Genomic DNA, 21526 nt, shown 5'->3' with positions numbered 1-21526 from the left:
TTCAGCGTCAATATCTACAACCAACCCTATAGCTACCTCATCATTTTTTGCTCCTACAACCACGGCTGTTTCACAACCATCTAACTTTAATGCTTAAAAAAAAAGAGAAAGAAGAAGCTGACAAGTTGTTGGGCAAGTTTCTCCTTTGGAGTGATATTCCTTTCAGCGTTGCAAGGAATAATCCATTTTTCCAACCTGTTATTGATGTTGGCCCAGGGTACAAAATCCCTTCTTATGATGACTTTAGAGGCCGCATTCTTCAATATGAAAAGGTTGACTGCACCAAAAGATTGGAGGAGTTTAGGGCATCATGGGCACAAACAGAATGCACTATAATGTCAGATGGTTGGACCGACCAAAAGGGAAAAACCCTTATAAACTTCTTGGTTAATTGTCCCAAGGGGGCAATGTTTATGAAATCTGTTGATGCATCTTCACATATCAATGATGCAAAATTATTATGTGATTTGCTGGATGTGTTTATTTTGGAGGTGGGAGTAGAACATGTTGTCCAAGTCATAACGGACAATGCTGCAAATTATGTTGCTGCTGGCAAGATGCTTATTAAGAGGCATCCTACTTTATTTGGACACCTTGTGCTGCACATTGTATTGATTTGATGTTGGAGGACATAGGAAAAATTTCCTTTGTCAAAGATGTTATTGACGCATCAAAAAGCATTACAAAATTTATATATACTCATGCATTTGTACTTAGCTTGATGAGAAAATTCACCAACAACAAGGAGTTGGTGCGCTCTGCCATTACACGGCTTGCCATCAGTTTCATATCTCTTCCATCCCTCTTGAATTCTATGTGGGATGTGAAGAGAATGTTTCTTTCAAATGAGTGGCGTGCTTTGACATTTAGCCGCAAACCAAAGGGAGATGCCATACGCATATTAGTTTCATACCAGGAAGACTTCTGGGCGGGAGTGCAGGAGGTGTGCAGCGTTACTAAACCTTTGGTAAAGGTTCTTCGATTAGTTGATGGTGACAAGCCCGCAATGGGCTATTTGTATGAGGCCATGGACAGGGCCAAAGAAACCATTCGAGCCTAATATGATAAGGGAGATGAGGGGTTTCAAAAACAACTCCTCCTATGGGAAGTGATTGATGAACGATGGAACAACACACTCCATCGTCCCATTCATGTTGCAGGGATCTACATAAACCCCGCATTTTTTTACCCACGTGGGTTCTTATTTGATGCTGAGATCATGGATGGATTGTTAACTTGTGGTCAGAGGATGGTGCGATCTCCAGCAGAATGTGCAGAAATCTCCAAAGAAATGGAGATATACACGATGGCAGGTGGCACATTTAGCTTTGAGATGGTTGTGGTTGATAGGAAGACCAACGTCCCAGGTATTTTTTAGTTTGTTTCAAAATTTCATTGTCTCTTCAAATTCATAACTTCATACTTTGCTTCAACGTTCAAATTCATTTTTTTTTATGTTTATCTTATTTGTAATTTTGTTGTAGATGCATGGTGGAGTTTCTATGGTGCTAGAGTACCCCATCTCCAAAAGCTTGTCATTTGAATCATCAGCCAAACATGTAGCTCCTCAAGATGCGAGCACAACTGGAGTGTATTTGAAAAACTACACAACAAGAAGCGCAACAAGTTAAACTAAAAACTTAAAATATTCCAAATTTCCAATTAAGTTTTTGAATTTATTAAATAATATTTTTTTATAATTATTATTTTATGATCTTTGTACAGGTTGGAGTCCCAATGACTTAATGACATGGTATACGTCTACTACAATCTTCGATTGTGGGTGAGGCAACTTGAGAGGATACCTGATATGGAGGCCATCTCATTGGATGGGATTGACACCACTGCTGCATGGAGGGTTGAGGCCGGGAGGCCTCTCATGGAGTCTGTCGATGATTTCCTAAAGCAAGAGGTAGTGGAAAGTGTAGAGGGGGAGGAGGAGGAGGAGGAGGAGGTGACACCACCTACCCAGGCTACCCCTGCCACCAGTAGAGGATGTGGTCTACCTCCTGTAGCTCCTAGTTTTTCAGCTTCAACAGCATAGCCGAGTCCACTACCAATTCCACCGGCATCTACATCTAGAGAGAAAGGGAAAGTTGTTGCATTTTCTCGCAAGAGGGGCAGACAAAATCAGTAGTATTAGTTATTTGGTTCATTTCATTGTATATGACATTATGACTCATGATATGAAATACATTATTATATTTTTTGTTGATATTTTGAGGCTGAGTTGGGACTCAAAAGTCAGGACTTACTATTCAGGACATGATTCATTGTTATGTGTGATGTAGCACTAGAAATGATATTACACATCTTATATATTAGTTCTTTTATCATATTTATGTGTCAATGTATTTATTTTATGTTGTAGATGCTTTAGATATTAAAAAAATTGAAAAAAAATGAATATTTTTGTATTTTTTTATCTTTTCCTGATTTTTACCGATTTTATCCCGATTTTTACGATTTTTTCTGATTTTTTCCCCTCACCGATTTAATCCCAATCGTGATTTTCGCAACATTGCTTTTTTTATAACCCAACCAATAATTCTTTTTGGCCTCTAAGTCTCCTCTCCTTTATTCCTCCAAGTTCACAAGTTGTGAACTGTGTCTCGCTTTCTGTGTTGGATCACCTAGTTAGATGAAGAGAAATGAAGGTCTGCGGTCTTATTTATATACATTGTGTTATGAAAACGAAGGGACGTGACCCTTGGAGGGAGGTCAACATGAGAGATAAGGTATAGGTCGGCTAGATGTAAAAAATTGGATATATAACTTTCAACCATATCCGCAATTGGAGATTAGGTCTTATCAGAGGTGCCATTTTAAGCCATAGATCAAGGGTCATTAATACTGAAGAGAGAATGAACCGTCGGATCACTTCATGTCTAGAACATATCGTGACCGTTGGATTGTAAGTTACAAAAGTACATAGTACCTAACTCTACACTAGACCAAGTTATACTTAAATATTTCCTATGTGTCGGAATATCCTAACAGCTTCATCAAAGAAGTAGAGAATCTATATTAAGGAGGATCGTTGAATTGTAGCAAGCAAGGATGTCATCTTTGATTAAAGTATAGCTTACAGGAAATCAAAGGACATTTTGGTTGACTCTAATGAAGAAGAGATACCTATCTTTGAGGATATTTCAAAGGCCAATGGTGGTCAAGATCAAACATCTACTCAAGAAGATGTTGAAGGTCCTAGTAAGCCTATACAACAAGTGATTGTTCCAGAAAATCGAAAGAGGTCTTCTTCGTTAAGATCTACTCTACAAGAAGCATAAGGACATATAACATTAGGGACCTTTAGGGAAAGTAAAAGACCAAAAAAGTATTCTTGGTATGTTACATATATGACAAAGTTTTTTGCAGGAGAACCTTCCTCCTATGAAGATTCAGCTAAACATAAAAAATGGAGGAATATTATGCACAAAGAATACCAGTCTATAATGAAGAAAGATGTCTTGGAGATTGTCCCTAGGTCAAGTGACAAATCTATAGTCACTTCAAAAAAGATTTACAAGATAAAGCAGTCTACAGATGGGAGCATTGATAAATACAAAGCAACATTTGTAGCAAGAGGCTTCTCACAGAAAGAAGGTATTGATTACGAGCAAGCCTTTACTCCCATAGTGATAAATACAACAATAAGATAGCTTGTTTTGTTGGCTTCTACTATGGGATGGACCATTGATGAGGAGGTTTACATTGAGCAACCTCAAGGATTTAAAATAAATCAGAGGGAGACTCATGTTTGCAAGTTGAAGAAAGCTCTATATGGCTTAAAACAAGCACCTAGAGCTCGGTATGCAGGAATGGATGCATAATTATTGAGACTTGGTTTTACCAAGAATACTGCAAATTCTAACTTTTATATCAGGGTGTTCTAGGGTGGAACAGTTATCATACTCTTGTATATGGATGATCTACTAGTCATAGGTATAGACTCTAGAGCATCGAATTCAAGAATGCAAGAAGCAGTTAGAAGTCGAGTTAGATATGAAGGATCTTGGGATTATGCATTACTGCTTGGGACTAGAAGTATGGCAGAAGCCAAGTGAGATATATCTTGGTTAAGGTAAATATGCGATCAAGATAGTTCAGAAGTGTGGCATGATGGATAGAAGGCCTATGCTGACTCCTATGATTACCAATCTTAAGAAGTTGAGGAGTTCAGAGTCTAGTCTAGCGGATCCTACTTGCTACAGACAGTTGATTGGGTCCCTGATGTATCTGGTAAGTATAAGACCGGGAATTTGTTTTGCAATGAATGTCCTCAATCACTTTCAGATGGAGCCAAAACATGATCATTGGATTGCAACCAAGCATATCCTAACATACTTGCGTAGAACCATACATCACTGCCTCCGGTATACTAGTAATGAAATCCAGCTCATGGGATATAGAAATTCATATTGGGGTGGTGGTGAGACAAATGGAAGAAGCACAATAGGTGGGTGCTTCAGCCTAGGGTCTTCCATGTTCATGTGGATGAGCAGAAAACAGGATACAATTGCTTTGACTAGTGACGAAGTAGGGTATGTTGTTGCAAGCGAGATTTGTCGGGAAGATGTTTGGCTTAGGAAATTATATCAAATTTGTTTGAACGATCGATTAGCCCAACACATATGCACTATAACAATGAAAGTTGTATATACACTACGACTAACAGTCGGAACTATATACCTACCTAGGATATATAAGAGGGCCCTCATTTTCATTTGTAATCATCCTACATCAATTCTTTTCTTCAATATAAAATTTAAAATTACTCTCCTACAATGGATGTATTTGTCTTCGAAGTATTTTAAATATTTCTAATATGTATATGATTTTTGGTCATTACATTGGTATCAGAGCCACATCTGATACGACAATTCGCCATCAACCTATCGTCAACACTGTTGTCGTCATGATTTAGGCGTTTTGCCAGCCTTGGAGATCCTCCATTCCACCAGATTCGTCGTCAGGCCTTTGGCCATTGAAAAGGATTATAAATTAGAAAAAAAAATATTATATAAAAGAAATCAATATCAATATATATATATATATATATATTCAAAATAAATCAAATAGTTATATTTAAACAAACAAACAAACAAAAAAATCGTTTTTAAAAAAAAAGAAGATATATATCTATATATTTAAAAAAACAATATTATATAAAAATTAATTTAAAACAAAATAAAATAAATGTAAATCACATGCAGTCGTTACCTAAAGCCGCAGGTTACCGATACTGTCGCTGACCAGACAATCCAGCGACTACCAAAGTGCAACACACTATCCCCTGACGCCCTTCATCTACTACCATCACGGTCCTCTGCCACCGCTCTCTGTCCACGACATCGCCATAGATTTCGTTCGCCGTCAATCGCCACATCCTCCGTCCGTCGTCGACATACTAAAGTGAAGGAAATCACGGCAAAAGAGAAGGCCATTTTGATGTGCGAGGTTTTCTAAATTAGGGCCGAAAAGGATTGCAGGTCTGAAGCAGAGCCAAGTAAGCTGAATTCTGAAGGATAGCCGAGAAGGAGGAAGGAGTAGAGGTTTGACTATTGTTGACTAACGAAAGAAGGATCTCATCAAGGAAGCTTTGTGTCTTGGTCTTGTAGTGGCAAATAGGTCAAGGGTCTTGGTCTTGGTATTCATCGCTTGAAGTTTCTATAAGAAGAAGAATTCATTTGGGTTTTCCTCTCAAGTGGGAGAGGTTTTGGCCCTGGATGACAACCTATGTCTTGTGTTCCTTGTCTCTTTATAGTTTATGCTTTGGTACTTGTTTGATGAAGAAGAAAAATATAATAATCTAACCAAAGAGTAGATCCTAATCTAGTGAAGTAAAAAGCATTCACAAGTAGTTATCATTGATAGAGAAATCACTTAATCTTGATGCCCTAGATTTCTCAACATGGTAGCAAAGCTAAGGTGGCAAAGTCAAGGAAGGGCATCTTATCAAGGGACACTCAAGGATCAAATCTCGAGGAAGGCATCAAAGTGAATCTAGAAGATCGTCTTGAAGACAAGATCTACAAAAGAAGTATCAAAAACCCTAGATCAAAGAAGAAGTCTACACTAGAAAGAAGTCTTGGAATCTTCAAGTCATCTCAAGAGCCTCCAAGACCCTACTCAAGTTGAATGACTTAAACATCAAATTCTTTTCTAGAGAAGCAAGACCAAGGATGTTGTCATCAAAGATTTTAAGGCGATCTCACTCTCATTGAAGCAAGGTCCTTACAATTAAAAAAACCATCAAGAAATCATCATTGATCATCATCAACAAGGACATCACCATCAAAATAATAAAGTGATATCCTTTTTGTGGAGTGGAGGATCACTCTTCGAGAGATCTATCTTCATCAAGGAGAAGTTCTCTACCATCTTTACTATCATCAAATTCAAGGAGGCATCAAGTGGAAGAAGCACCTTCTCAAGTAAGTATATTTATGTCTGAATCTGTCAAAATGTATTTTTTCAAAGAAAGCAACAAATTGGTTGGGGCTTCAAACTATCTTGCATGGAAAAAGAGGACAAATCTGAATCTCATTGGAAATGAGGTTATGGAACATGTCAAAGGATCTATCACCAAACTAGCGAAAGAAGATGCTCAAGCACTTAAAAGATATATGAAAGGGGAAGTTAGGGCTCAAAGGATTCTCATAGAGTCCATCAAGGATCCCCTCATTCCATATGTATCAAAAGTAGAAACTTCAAAAGAAATTTATGACAAACTGGTAGAGTTGTATTCCATAAGCAATGCAGGAGACGCCATCTCATTAAGGCAAGAACTCTACAGCTAAAGATGTCAAGAGAAGAAGGGAGAGTCTCATACTTTATGAGGATATCCGAAATTAGGGATCAACTTCAAGATATGGGAGAAGTCATGTCTGATAGAGAAATGTCCACAGTGATACTAAATGCACCACTGAAGGAATGGGGTAACTTTACTTCAAGTATTTATGCGAAGAAAGAAGTTACTCCATTCCAGGATCTATGGTCACTATGCAAGATTTAAGAACATGGCTAAGATTTAATGCTATGGATGTCAAGAATATAGGCATTACAAAAGAGATTGTCCTAAGATCAAGAAGGACAATAACAAAAGAGGAAGAGAAGAAGCCCATATCACCGAGGAAGTGGACGAAGCTTAAAAGAAGAAATCCAAGAAAGAAGAAGTAAAAGATCTCTATTATGATTGAGATGGTCTTTCTCTCCTATCTCTATTCTAATTATGTTTTCATTTTTTTCTTGTTGTAAATTATAACCATTAGGAACCATTAGAAATATGATAGGATGCATTATGTTAGGAAATGACATCATGAGAAGCATTAGAAGCAAGAGCTCGTGACATCATCATAAGGAAGCATGAATTATAGTTGAAATAGGTCTATGAACGAATATAGCTCTTGGAAACCTCATTCGAAGCAATTATGGGAAAAAGAAAAGGGGTGTCATCTAGTACAAGGCTTATCATACATCTGTCAAAAGGAAACATCTGGTGGATGAGGATACTCAAGATCCTCTATTGGAATCTTCATCGGAAGGTTCACCAATCAAAAGAAAGAAAGGGTTTCATCAGGAATTCCAACTTGTGGAATTCATGGGATGAGGCTATGATGACAAAAGAGGTGAAGCAAATCAAAGGATTGAAGTTCTCTCAATCAAGGAGGCTACAGAAGGAAGTCTAAAATGGCCTAAAAGAAAAATGAGGTATGTATGCTCATATTCGATATTGAAAAGTCATGTCATATGGTTACAAGTAACATGGACAAATGCTCTATCTCGAGAGCATGATCAAATGAATGGGATCTCATCTTTTGCAAGGATGAAAGAAGGCATGGGTCAAACATTGTCTAAATCAACATAACATGTCCTCATATGGAATATGAGGTAATTGACAATAATTGGAAGAACTTTGATTGAAAGTTCCTGGGAAGGAAATGTGTGAAGAGAGAAAGGAAGAGATCATGAAATATGCAACTATGAAAAAATGCAATCAACATCCGATGACTGAGAGATCTGACTAGGATATCTCCATGAAAGATATGTAGACACTAATGAAGTCTTAAAAAGAAAGAAACCCTTGACAGCATATATGTCTTTGGGAGATGTGTCAATGTGTATGCAAGATGTTGATGCAAACTAAAAGATGTCATGATAAAAGGCCATCATAAAGGTAATTTTGATTTAACATTCATTCCTTTATTTTTGAATAATATCTAGATAGGCTTCTGCAGGGCTACCAAGGGAAGATCTATGGATATCTTCCACCCATGATGCCCATGTAGTAGGATGAAAGATCCTTAAGGAAACATGGCATGAAGAAGGCAACATGGCATGAAGGAAGCCAAATAGGAACTGATGGATCAATTTTCGATGAAAGAAATAATGACATGATTGACTCATGGATGAAAGTGATGGATGGTTTGTGCCCTACAAAGAAGTCCCAAAACATGAAGACTCCTCAATAAAGAAGAGAAGTTCATGACATCTTGAGGAGGAGTTCTTCAAGCAACTGGGTGTCCCATCATCTCTACTTGAACAGTTGTCGTAGGTCCCTAATTAACAGGGACCCTGAAAACACGTTTCCTACTTGGTAGAAACTTGGAAGCAAAATTCCTAAGCCAAGAGGGAATTTAGGTACATTCCTTCCGTAGGAATGAGTACATTCCTTCATTAGAATAGGTGTGTCCTCCCTAATCAAGAGGGAGAGATAGACACATCATTCTTGTCTTCACATGGGAAGACAGAATGGAGGATTGGGTAAACATCTGACATCCTATGCTCTTTGAGGATGAGTTAGGGCATCCAAGATAAGAGTAGTCCTAGAGGACTGATATTCTTTTAGGATTGGGAATCAAATATAAGAATAGTCCTGGTGGAACACACCCTGAGAACCCAAGTGGGGTATGTTCCGAGAGAGACAATGATGAGGGTGTCTATACATCATTGGTCTTGCCAACATTAAGCTCAGATCTTGTGGAGAGATAGAGTTGTTAGTCAAGGCCTTGCTATGTGACAATGTTGGTTGATATATATAGATGTGTTACCAATCCGACTCTTCTTATGAGAATTCTTCAGTTTGAGAATGTCGAAGTACCATTATGAATACCTCCCTAGTTAAGACTCAAAAGGGAGTGTTGAAAAGAATAACTAGGTTCGATCTTCATAATGACATGTCTAATTGTGATTTTATGTAATTGATGTAATGAAAAAAATAGAATTATTTTTGTAGTACTTGAATCATGGGTTTCATGATCAAGGAATTTTATTTTAGTTAATGTTCCCATTGTGAACCTTTGGGTTTTGTCATCAAGTCATAAAAGTCAAATTGAGTCAATGTCATGTATGAAGGACCCTTCTTGGGAATGTTACATATTTATATGAGTCATTAAATGAATAAAAAGGCCCTCCAAGACCAAGCCTAAGCACCTCCTGCATGTCCGCTTCGAGAATAATGAAACATCTCCAAAGGACATGTTGGCCTAGATCTCTATCAAGTCTACTTATATGCATGGGCAAATCAATATATATAGGCAGCTCGACCCTCATTTGGTAGCAAGCAATTCAATCAAGGATAAGTCTGCAATAAGAAAACTGTGAGGATCATATAGAAGCAGACCTATATCTAAGCGAAGGAAAAAGGAACATACTTAAGATCATTTCTAATCTGTTTTTGGGATAATCTACTCCACGTGAGGGAGGAAAGGGTGTTGTCCACTGCAAAAGAAGCCGAGTTTTTGTTGTGATACTTATAGGTCAAAACAAGGAGAAGATCAAGGTGCATTACAAGCCGAGTTGCCAAGGAAGAGACCTCCAACTAAAGCGAAGGAAATCAAGGCACAAGAGAAGGTCATTTGCATGTGCTAGGGTTTCTGAATTAGGGCCAAAAAGGGTTGCAGGTCTGAAGCAGAGTCAAGGAAGTCGAATTCTGAAGGGTAGTCGAGAAGGAGGAAGGAGCAAAGGTTTGACTATTGTTGACTAAAGCAAGAAGGATCTCATCAAGGAAGCTTTGTGTCTTGGTCTTGGAGTGGCAAATAGGTCAAAGGTCTTGGTCTTGGTATTAGTCAATTGAAATCTATATAAGAAGAAGAATTCGTTTGGGTTTTCCCCTCAAGTGGGAGTTGTTTTGGCCCTGGCTAATAGCCTACATCTTGTGTTCATTGTCTCTTTATAGTTTATGCTTTGGTAGTTGTTTGATGAAGAAGAAGACTATAATAATCTAACTAAAGAGAATATCCTAATCTAGTAAAGTAAAAAGCATTCACAAGCAGTTAACATTGATAGATAAACAACCTCATCTTGATGCCCTAGATTTCTCAACAGTTGATGATGACCTTCCGTTGACTTGTCAAAGAATGTTGAGATAGTTCAGGTGCCTTAGAAGGGAGTGCTTTGGCATGCATGAAGTAGCTCTGTGTCGAAGGTGAGTTAATCGTGAGATAGTATTTTCATTTGATTGCAGAGTTGCACATCCAACAATGGAACCATGTGCATATGGGGTGTTTGACCCAGGAGGATGAGGACACTTGCAAAGTTGAGTTGTGGTGGTCTAGAGTTGACTAGGCCCAGTGTTCAACCGAAGCTCGAGACTAACCTTGAAAGGACACAAGTTCAATTGCAACACTTTCCGGGAGGCAAAGTTGAGTGAGTCAAGAGGAGGTTGTGTAGGCATAGAGGGAGTCCGCCTTTAGAGGGACACTGTGAAGGAGACTCAATTGCCTAGTCAAAGTCTAACCTTCAGGGTTTAAGCAATAGAGTGGAGCCTTCCAGGCCATGCGAGGACAGTCACGAACCATGGAAGGATAGTCATGGTGGTGCAAGGAAAGCCATAGACCACGCAAGGACAGCCATGGATCTCACAAGGAAAAGTCATGGTACTTGTGACCATAATTATGCAACATGCAAGATAAATCTTAATCAAGCATAACGAAGACATGGCACATGCAAGCAAGTCATGAACCATGCAAGGAAAGTCACAAGCATGCAAGGAAAGTCATTGAGCCAGAGATTTCTACAAGAAGGATATGGAAATACCTTCCTCACTAAGAGGGAGTGTTGAAATTTGGGTAGCTCTGAAGGTCTTTCTAAAGGGAGAAAACCCACAAAAGGAGAGCTTCCATGTTTGGGGGTTTTGACCCAAAGGAGTGGGCTTCGAACTAGGAAAATGAATTTAATTTGATTATGAGTCATGTAGGCTCAGGTTGGCCATCAAGGCCAAGGTACATGACCCTTGGAGTTTCACACCTATTGGACAAGTATAAATATAGGGCCAAAGGAGAGGCAAACTACAAGGTTTAGAAGGACCTCATCTTGTAGAGAAAGGAGGCTAATGTGACCTAGCCGCAGCCAAGCAAGTTAAGGACAAGTTCTATCTTAGAGAGGCCAAGTTTCAGCCAGCAAGGAGTTGTTCATCTCAGTAAGGGTTTTAATCTGTGGAGGCAAGCCGCAAGCAGGGCCAAGGGTCGCAGGATGGCCACAGCAGTAGAAGAAGGGCGTCCAGACCTGTTGAAAGGTTGATCAAGGACACAAGAAGACATTTGACGGGTTGTTGTAGCAGCACATGTTGCAAAGAGAGAAAACCAAGGTTTTCTAAGGGCATCCACAAGTGGTTGAGGGAGGTTTGAACACTGTGGAAGGGTCGGACTGTGGTCCAGTTAAGGCTGCAGCCTGTAGGGTATCTATGGTGACATTTTGGAGTAGGCCAAGGGTCTGTTTAGGCATGTGCAAGTAGGTCGTGGCTTGAGTTAAGGTGTCGATATCAGGGAAGAGGACAGCGAAATGATTGAAGGTTGTTGTAGATGAAAACAGAACAGGTTGAGTTTTATTAAGGTTGTGGAATTAGTACAGCAAGTAGTCAGTGGACTGAAGGGATAAGCCCAACCTTAAGGACCTGACTATGGAGCTGCCAGGTGGGAAGAAGTCGACTGTGAAACTAAAGGAGTTAGTTAGGCAGTATTTGGTAGCAAAGGGCAGCCAGGATCGAGGAGAAAGAGGACTGAAAGGGAGGACAAGTTGAGTTGTTTTGTCATTGCTTTTATGGGAAAATGAGGTCCTGAAGGATTAGGCTTCAACCCCTAGTTGTAGTCAACAAACTAACTGTGTATACTAGCATTGTATCAGGGTTTACCATGATCCCTAGTACGGGAGTGCTATTGTTTTCTTATTGAAGAACAAATAAGGAATGTGACTTGGGCCAAAATCTTGTGTATTGTTGTTGATCTATTTGTTGTTATATTCTGTTGTGCAAAGATGTTTAAAATTGGGCATCTCTAGTGTGTTTTTGTTACTAGCTAGGGCATAGACCAGACCTAGGGTGCATGGAAATCTCAACACGGAATAAGCTTTTCAACTAAGTATCAAAAGTCAAGAAACAATATTTCCAACAATCTCCATCTCACATACTCTGTCCTGGACACCTGTCTTTGACATTAATGACAACAATGTTTTCAACACTACCTCATAATTTCTATCATGAGGTAGATAAGATAGGTCTCGGGGATCATGTCCCAATCCCTAGATACTTTCCCTCTGCACGTGTCTTTCCTGTTGCAGCTGCCCACACCTGAATCTGAAGGATTTCTCATGTTTTTACACATAGACTTCATGTTTCTGCTTCACTTCTTGTACTTTATATAGGAGATTTTTCAGAACTCCTGATTGGTACAGACATCATTGTACTTAGTAGTCCTATTGACCTACTTTTGTGGTCATTTGTTGGACATTAATATAATTATCTTATCTTATCTTATCAAAAACATGCCCGAAGAACTGTCATCACCGTTGAAAATCTGCAGTAGGTGTCCCCTAATAGGGTATATAGTTGTAGCCATGATGTAGTCAAGTGTCCGTGGTTGTCTCACCATGCAAAGACACTATCCATAAATAGCCCTAACCGTCCCTTAAATATAGCTCAAATGGCCATTCTGACATTTTATTAATAAGGGTGAAAAACTGTCCTGGTTAAATCAGTCAAGTTTGACTCAACTCTTTGGGTCTGGGTGACTCCTAGCATACTCAGTCAGGTTTAGTCAAGTGTTCGTGGTTGTCTCACCATGCAAAGACACTATCCATAAATAGCCCTAACCGTCCCTAAAATATAGCTCAAATGGCCATTCTGACATTTTATTAATAAGGGTGAAAAACTGTCCTGGTTAAATCAGTCAAGTTTGACTCAACTCTTTGGGTCTGGGTGACTCCTAGCATACTCAGTCAGGTTTAAACAGGTCAATCCCAGGTCTTCCAGGTTAGACGAGGTCTACAAGTATAGTTTGACCCAACTATGTCTCACTATGGTACTATCAATTATTAATACAGTAATTATAATAATGTTTTGCTTATAATTATACTTTTCATTTCCAGGGATGCTTTTACTTATAAGTTATACTATATAAGAGTATGACCAATATCATTACCAAATTAAGAATTAAAAAAATACTTATGTATTTATTTACTAATTAATAATTATGTATTCTTCAACAATATAATTTCTGAACCTTACATTGTTTCAGAAAGTTGTCCCTGTTTCCTAGTTTCAGGTCACACACACAGTGTTACGAGTGAGTGGAATCATCCCCTTGCACAATCTAACCTCTAACTCTTGCTTAACTGTATTCAGTGGAAGTATCAAGAAGCACATCCTCTAACACCCAGCCAACCATCTCTAAATTTGTTGCAAGATGGTGGAAACTCGAGATAGATCACTTCCATTGCTCTGAACAATAGCTAAATGAAACAATATTCCTTCGAGGAAAACCTATCACAACAATTCCCTTTACTTGCAACAATTCCATCATTTCTATACTCATCTTCCTTCTACTCTGTCGGTTAAACTGAATCATCAATCACAGTCATATTTCTCACTTCAAAATGTACATTTGACACAGATATAACTCCATAATAAGATCAGAATACATATTAACGAAAATGAATCACTCAACAAATCAAGGTTATATATATATATAAGGCCATCATAAAAGAAAACATCAGTTAGAAGACTTACTGTCATGAAAAAGAGACCTAGAAGAAGGCCCCGATACGGAGCAATGTCCGATTCCACTTGCAAAGAAAACTCAGTTTCTGCTAGAAGCAAACCAGCTAGAAAAGCTCCCAATGCCATAGAAAGGCCAGCCTGCTCAAATCACAACCACCAGTGGAAAATCAAATTATATAGAGTCCAATTTCCCAATGATTAAATATTTAATTAGCCAAAACACATATAAGTGGCCAGTATGCATACCCTAGCTGTCAGAACACTTGTCCCAAGAACAACAAGCAAGGTATTTGCAGAAAATATCTCCGCATTTTGATTCTCTGCAATTTGCTTATAGATAGGACGTAGAAGCTATTACCCAAAGTTCAAACAAACACAAAAGAGTATTAGTGCAAAATACTTCAAAGGCCTCCAACTCCATGGTTCTGACACTATACAAGCAAAACCAACTCAAAATGCAAGTAAATACACAACATCATTGTAACAAGAAACTTCTTTGGTGATCAGATTTTATTTGGCAAACTAATTTAAATACATTATCTTCGTAACTCCAAATTCTGTCGCTAATAAAATAAAGCGGTTACGAACAGTTTGTTCTATATGTATAGAAACATCCAATACAAATTGCATATGGAAGATAAATCCATATTGGATGGTCATAGAATAAATATACTGTAATAAGAATGACTGATGATAACAATGGTGCATGAAAATGTGAATAAATATACAGTGAATAGTCATGTAATTGAGAAACATGACCTTCAAGGTATTACTATTTATATTTTAAAGGTACTGTAACTTTTATGTACATTAAATGTCCTTCACCTTAAAGGATCCTTTGTCTTCAAAAGAACAGTTAAAAGGTATATCTGTGCTCCCTCTTTAACTTCTACTCCTGATGTTGTGCTGGTTGAGCAAACAAGACAATAGGATCTTCAAAGGCATGAAAAATATCGTCACAATGAAAAGGGGTTAATCCACCCTAGTTGATATTCTCAGATAGTGTATGAAGCAACACATGATCGGCACTTCTTTGATTGCACTTCTCAGTATACCTTTGGAAAAGCTGAAGTCGCATCACAATATTTTCTCTGATTCAGATGATGTTGATATATTGGTTGATGCATGCAACAATCGCAGAGATGAGTGTGATGATAGAATTTAATAGTTGAACTTCTTTATGATAATATCAAAATTGCACACTGACTCTTCAATTTTCACTGATTTGTTCACACCTTTAGGCTGAGATACCCTTTTGTTAGTGGCAGCGGGCAACAAATGAGTCTTCATCCATGGTTGGATCTGTAAGCATTTCCTTCTTGATCAATTTCTTCAATTTTTTTATGAAGATAAATTTCATCATTAGTGTTGCACTCAATTTGTCAAAGTTCCAAGGAAGCGGCAGTGCCAAATTTTTCAACAAGACTGGGTCATCTATCAGCACTCTACATGTCAGTGTAAACCCATTCTGCATGTTATGTAATGTAAATGATCCTTGTAAGACCTTGAATATATGTAACAACCTAGGTAAGCCTATAATTTTGATGATGAATTCCATGCTAGGAGGTTTTTTAACCTCACCGATTACCTATGTTTCTAGACACGGCTAATCAGAAGAGTTTTTTCAATCCAGCTTGAACCACAAAGCTAGGGTGAAATTTATTGTCGAAATATTAAGTGAGTCCTAGTGCTTTTAGTCGAGTCTCATGTAAAAGTGATTTGAAAATAATTTAAGCTAGTTGGCTTAATTATTTTATTACAAATCACTTGGTTTACTAGATCATAGTGTCATAAATGGGTTGTGTCCTGAGGGTCTAAGCCAAATGTGTAGTCCCCCTTTGAGGGTTGTAAATGTAAGAGCTTATGTATTAGAGGGTCGAAAAATAATTAAATCCTCTCATGTGTAAATTAATTAAATTTTTTGGCAAAATAAAATTAAATCCTAAGCCAAAAAATTAATTAATAGAGCCAAAATTAAATTGTCTTAGGAAAAATAATTCTCCAAGTAGAAAAATCCGTGGGTCCTAAAGGAATCAATTTTTAAAGGTCCTCCACCAAGGGAATATTGTATATTTCAAGAAAATTTGGACATTTGGACCTTCGTGGTTAAGTCAAAGTCAATTTTTTAACGAAATTAGCTCAAAATAATTAATTTTGAGCTAATAAAAATGGACTTAAATGACAAATTCAAAAATTCCTCAAAAATAAAAAATCGATGGCCAAGATTAAAAGATCTTGAAGTGTATATCAATAGCCAAGATTATTTTGACAAGGACCAAAGAAACTAGTCATTATTTTTCTACTTGAAGAATAAATCTATAAATTAGAGTCATCTGAGTCTTTAGCCTCTTGATCTTTGGCTAAAAATTTGTTGATGAGGCATCTTTGTAACTATTGTCCCGCTGGGAACTATTTTTTCTATCATAATAAAGACTTTGGACTACAATTCAAGGCATTCTTGCTTATTGATTTGTGATATGTGCTGACTACAGACATCTCTATGTTGAGTTGAATATTGGTAGTATCTATTTTTTTATTCGATGGAGATAAAATCATACTATTAATAGTTTTGGGCTAATCTTAGGTGGTTTGATTCCCCATGTGATCTAACAGATTACTTTTTAAATAAATACATAGTGTTTGCAGGCAGTCCTTGGCCTTCAAGTTTACAAACTTGGGCAGGAATCATTGTTGCTTGAATTCCAAAGACTTATATGGTGGATTAAATCTTCACTAAGGCTATAGTATACATTAGGGTTTCTAAAGTATTTTCAGCCATTCTTCTAAGGAAAAAACTCCATAAAAATATTTCTTCTCAAAATTTAAAAATTTTCAAAACCCTTGTATATTTGTAGATCTTGTAAATAAGTTTGTAAATATAATTTGTACATTATTTTTTCTAACTTGGGTTTTTGGGTTTTAAGTGTTTTTGTATATATTTGGGGTTTGGGTATTGTATTTTCGTTTTGCTGGTTGGATCAAGGGATCAAGTTGACGAAGAGCTAGATCTAGACCCTTGAGGGTAAGATATAGTCTCTTGAAAACTTTTGTAGGGCTATTCACTGAAGATTTTGCACCAGAATTCAGATCTAGAGGAGAAAAAAAATTTCAAGACAAGAGTTTTGCTTTTCATCCCTCTTAGGACCAGATCCGGCCCCTCCAAGGCCAGCATCAACCTCTCTCCTCCCTACGTCATCCCTCTAATCCCCTGCGTCCAAGATTTAGGCTTCTCTGAGGCTAGTCGTGAGGCCTAAAGGCCTCGGCCTCCTCCCTTATTCCCTGTGCAGAGGGTTTCAGCCCTTTTCAGGGCTACCCATGGCCTTTCTTGGCCTCGGCCTCCCTCTGGAAGGCTAGACGGCAGCCCTATAGGGCTTGTCGTGGACTTTTAGCCCCTTAAACCCTCAACATCCTCCTTGTTGGGCCTCTTCCTCCTCTAGCATTGACCTTTTCTTACCTTCTCTTGCCATTCCAGCCCCTGATCCATCATCCTAGCCTCCTTATCCTACAAAGTTGGCCTTCCTTGGCCTCTTTTTCCCTAAAACCCTCATCTGAATTTTTAAGGCTGATTCTTTGGTGGTTTTGTAAGTTTAAGGTCTCCAAAATTCTAATTTTCAAGTGGCGTCTTCATCCAAAATTTTTGGGCCACTTGGGCAACTACTTTTACAAGGCTTAAGGCATAGAGGGTTTGACCTCTAAACCCTAGTTTTATCTCTATTTTATTACAACAGTTAAATCAACAACAATTAAGGACTAAAATACATGCTAGTATGCTACATGGTCAAAATTGTTTAAAATTGCAAAAGAAAAAACATTTTCATGAATTTTGGCCACTTGGGCATCTTAGATCTAGCCTAGATCTAGTTCTATGCTTGCTGGAATTTACTGCATAATTGAATATTTCAGATCTGAAATTTCTGAAGCATACACTTTAAAAGGGTCAAAAACTCAAAAATAATCAGTTATAGTGAAATTTTCCTATTTTTTGGTTGTTCTAGGCATTGGTTGTAGCTTCATTAGCTTGTTGATCTAGTAATTATTAACTGTTGTAATAAATAAATCAGTTCTAAAATTTTCTTAATCATACCCACTAAAAGCCCTAAAAAAAAATTTCAAGTTTGCTATTTTTCAATGTTGCAATAATTGTTATCAGGATAATATCGGCGAGGGAAAAAATCGGGGAAAAAATCGTAAGAATCGAGAAATTATCGGGAAAAATCGTAAAATACAAAAAATATTCATTTTTTTCAATTTTTTTAATATCTAAAGCATTTACAACATAAAATAAATACATTGACACATAAATATGATAAAATAACTAATACATAAGATGTGTAATAACATTTCTAATGCTACATCACACATAACAGTGAATCATGTCCTGAATAGTTAGTCCTGACTCCTGAGTCCCAACTCAGCCTCAAAATATCAACAAAAAATATAATAATGTATCTCATATCATGAGTCATAATGTCATATACAATGAAATGAACCAAATAACTAATACCACTAATTTCCTCTGCCCCTCTTGCGAGAAAATGCAATAGCTTTCCCTCTAGATGTAGATGTCGGTGGAGTTGGCAGTGGACTCTGTTGTGCTCTAGAAGCTGAAGAACTAGGAGCTACAAGAGGTAGACCACGTCCTCTACTGGTGACAGGGGTAGCCTGGGTAGGTTGTGTCACCTCCTCCTCCTGTTGCTCCTCCTCCTCCTCCTGTTGCTCCTCCTCCTCCTCCTCCTCATCAAAAAATCGGCAAAATTTAAACAAAACAAAAAAATTCAAGATTTTTCCCCAAAAATCGCAATTTTTTCATAATAATCGCAATAATTTCAAGTTACCGCGATTTTTTTGCAGAAAATAAAAATTAAAAGAAAACAAAACAAACAAACAAACAAACAAAAACTCGTAATAATCAGGCGATAATATCGCCATTTTCAAAAAAACCACAATTTTCGTAGCACTGGTATTTTTTTTACTATTTTTCGGCATTCTGGGCATTATTTTTAGCATTGCTAGCTTGCTGGTTTGTCATTTACTTACTGCTGAAATAAATATATCAGATCTGGAATATCTTTGAAAATGCATCTTGAAGGCGCTAGCACATCTGATTTTCAAGTTTGTCAAGTTATTTGGTGGTTGGGTTAATTTTTGTCACATTGGGCAAACATAAGAATTGTTAAATTGATATTTCTTTACTGTTGTTATAACTTGTTTAATGTTGTCATAATAGTCACTTGTTACTCATAAAAAGATCATTGGAACATAAAGTTCCTAAGTATCTTCATATTTTGTTACTTGTTCCTAGCATTAATATTGTGAAAGTGGCTAACATTGCGTTGTTCTTGTGAGTTTATGTTAAAAGAATTTACACTTCACATTTAATAAGCTCACTCACCTAAAAGCACTTGAATCATAAATTGGCTTGACGATAAGTCTCTTGATCATACAGGTATATTGTTGATGTGGCTGAATTCCTCTTAATAATTGCCACTGAAGTGATAACATCATTCTTAATCTTGTTTTGGGCATCTAAGTTTTCATTGGTTATTTCAATAGCGATATTTGACTCATCTTAAGTATTGAATATTGTTGAATATTGTCATCTTATGTGGTTAATTGTTAAGTAATCTAACATCTTGAGAAATATCTTGTGAAGTTTGCACATGTATCTTTCGGCATTTGTTATCTCAATATTGTTAAAATTACTATGGCTTTAAGATTATTCACATTAAGTACTTTAAGTAACACATGTTGAAGAATCTAGGGCACATGTAGTTAATGAGATTCTTCTTGACTTGATAACTATTTGTGAGGCATTTTAATTTTCTTATTAGCACAATCTTCTCTTTGACATTATTAGAGTGTGTGTTTCTTATTTCATCAAATAGCTACCAAAAACAAAGAGACAAGAACACAAGATGTTGGCATTCTGCCAAGGCCAAAACCTCTCCCTCTTGGAGATGAAAACCCGCACATAATTCTTCTTATAGAGATTCCAATTGGTGAACACCAAGACCATGACCCTTCGCTTACCATGCCACTCCAAGACCAAGACACCAATCCTCTTCTTTGTCACTATTGAGATCATCATTATTGTTGCACCACTGAGGCCATCACTATTGCACCACCGAGATCTTCATTACTATTGCAACACCATTGTTACACCTTCATTGAGGACTTCACCATAACAAATAGATCATTGTTGTTGCATCATAGTTGCTCCTCCACTTAGATCTTCATCATTGTATCTATGTCTCCCTTAGGATTATGACTATCCTTATGCCAAGATCATGACTGAAATTACGAGGACCATCATCCAAAATATATGCCGAGACAGAGTGTCATTATTGGATAGCCGAGACTGTGTGCTATACAGGGATCCTCTTCATCATTTATATGTCGAGATTGTGTGTGCTATTGCAGGACAATCCACTGAAGTGATATCTGAAATGTTCCCTGAAACTGCTTGCTGAAACACTAGATGAATCCGAGATTTGTACTAGGGACAGACTTCGAATCTTCTTTATTGTGGCATCTGAAATTGTGTCTTCCTGTACTACGGATTTCAGACCCTTGTACCCATCTGAAAACTCAGAGCATCTGAGTTCCTATATTTCCCTTCTGCGCTAACCATAGCTGGGTATATATAGTTGTTGCATCTCCCTACATAAGCCGACATATCATCTTGCACAGTTGGGTCATCTGAGCCAACATGTCATTAAATATATTTTGAGGCCTACATGACTGCCTTCTTTCAGCGTTTTGCTTGCAGACTTTTTTAAGCCTGTCTTGGAGGTTTGTGCTTGTCTTGGAGATCCTTTTAGACTAATATATATATTTACACATATGCTCAAGAAGATCTCTTTACATGTCTTTGATTCTTTGACTTTCCTAGACCTATGGAATGAGCAAGAAACTCATTCTTATAATTTACAAAAATAATATGTTTTTTCTTGACAAGTAGAAAGATCATAATTACATTTGTAAATACCGAACCTAGTTACACTTTCTTCAACAACACAAACAATCTTAATTCAAGATAATTTCACTCATCATCCTGCATAAGCATTCTTAGATCTAGCTTGCATTAAAACTTACCTCCTAGCATAAGTTAGGTCGATAGAGACCTAGGGTACCCTTCTCACCTAGCTGGAGGGGCTCAGCAACTCTTCTGTGGTTAACACAGTCACCTTTCAATCATCAGAGCCAAAGTCTTTACAGCACCGAAGGCATCAGGTGATAGGAGCAGGAAACAGAAGGTCTCGTTAATCAGGCCCTAACCTACTTCCTGTGGACCTCCTTCCCACAACCTACCTTGGAGCCCAACTGCAAAATGGTTAAGGGAAGGCCACACTTAGACTAAGCATATAATTAAAATAAACCAAGATCAGTGCATCTCACATAGGTCCTAGGACTTGCACATCATACAGGTTAGTCAACCATTCAAGCAACGGGTGTCCATCCGGTCACTTGGTTTCAATTTACCATAAGCAAGAATTGCAACTCCATTAAGGCACTGGTCTCATACTTAAA

At 37.6% G+C, this 21526-nt stretch overlaps 1 protein-coding gene across 2 annotated transcripts in view; it reads right to left on the bottom strand.

Annotated features, from left to right (window-relative positions):
- Window positions 1-21526, bottom strand: part of LOC149146937 (K(+) efflux antiporter 2, chloroplastic-like) — a 443890-nt gene that overhangs the window by 195293 nt on the left and 227071 nt on the right. For both annotated transcript variants that reach the window (XM_089445962.1, XM_089445963.1), the window contains exons 11-12: window positions 14243-14347; window positions 14006-14134 (exon numbers count right to left, since the gene is read on the bottom strand). In XM_089445962.1, coding sequence (XP_089302088.1) covers window positions 14006-14134; window positions 14243-14347 — 234 coding nt within the window. The remainder of the gene's footprint in view (window positions 1-14005; window positions 14135-14242; window positions 14348-21526) is intronic.

This window comes from Pinus tabuliformis, chromosome 9, assembly GCF_031772625.1.
Source record: "Pinus tabuliformis cultivar Carrire ecotype Pingquan chromosome 9, CPIR1, whole genome shotgun sequence".
NCBI classification, from domain to species: Eukaryota; Viridiplantae; Streptophyta; class Pinopsida; order Pinales; family Pinaceae; genus Pinus; species Pinus tabuliformis.
The sequence above is the reverse complement of the archived record's forward strand: the minus strand, read 5'-3'. Positions and strand labels throughout refer to the sequence as shown.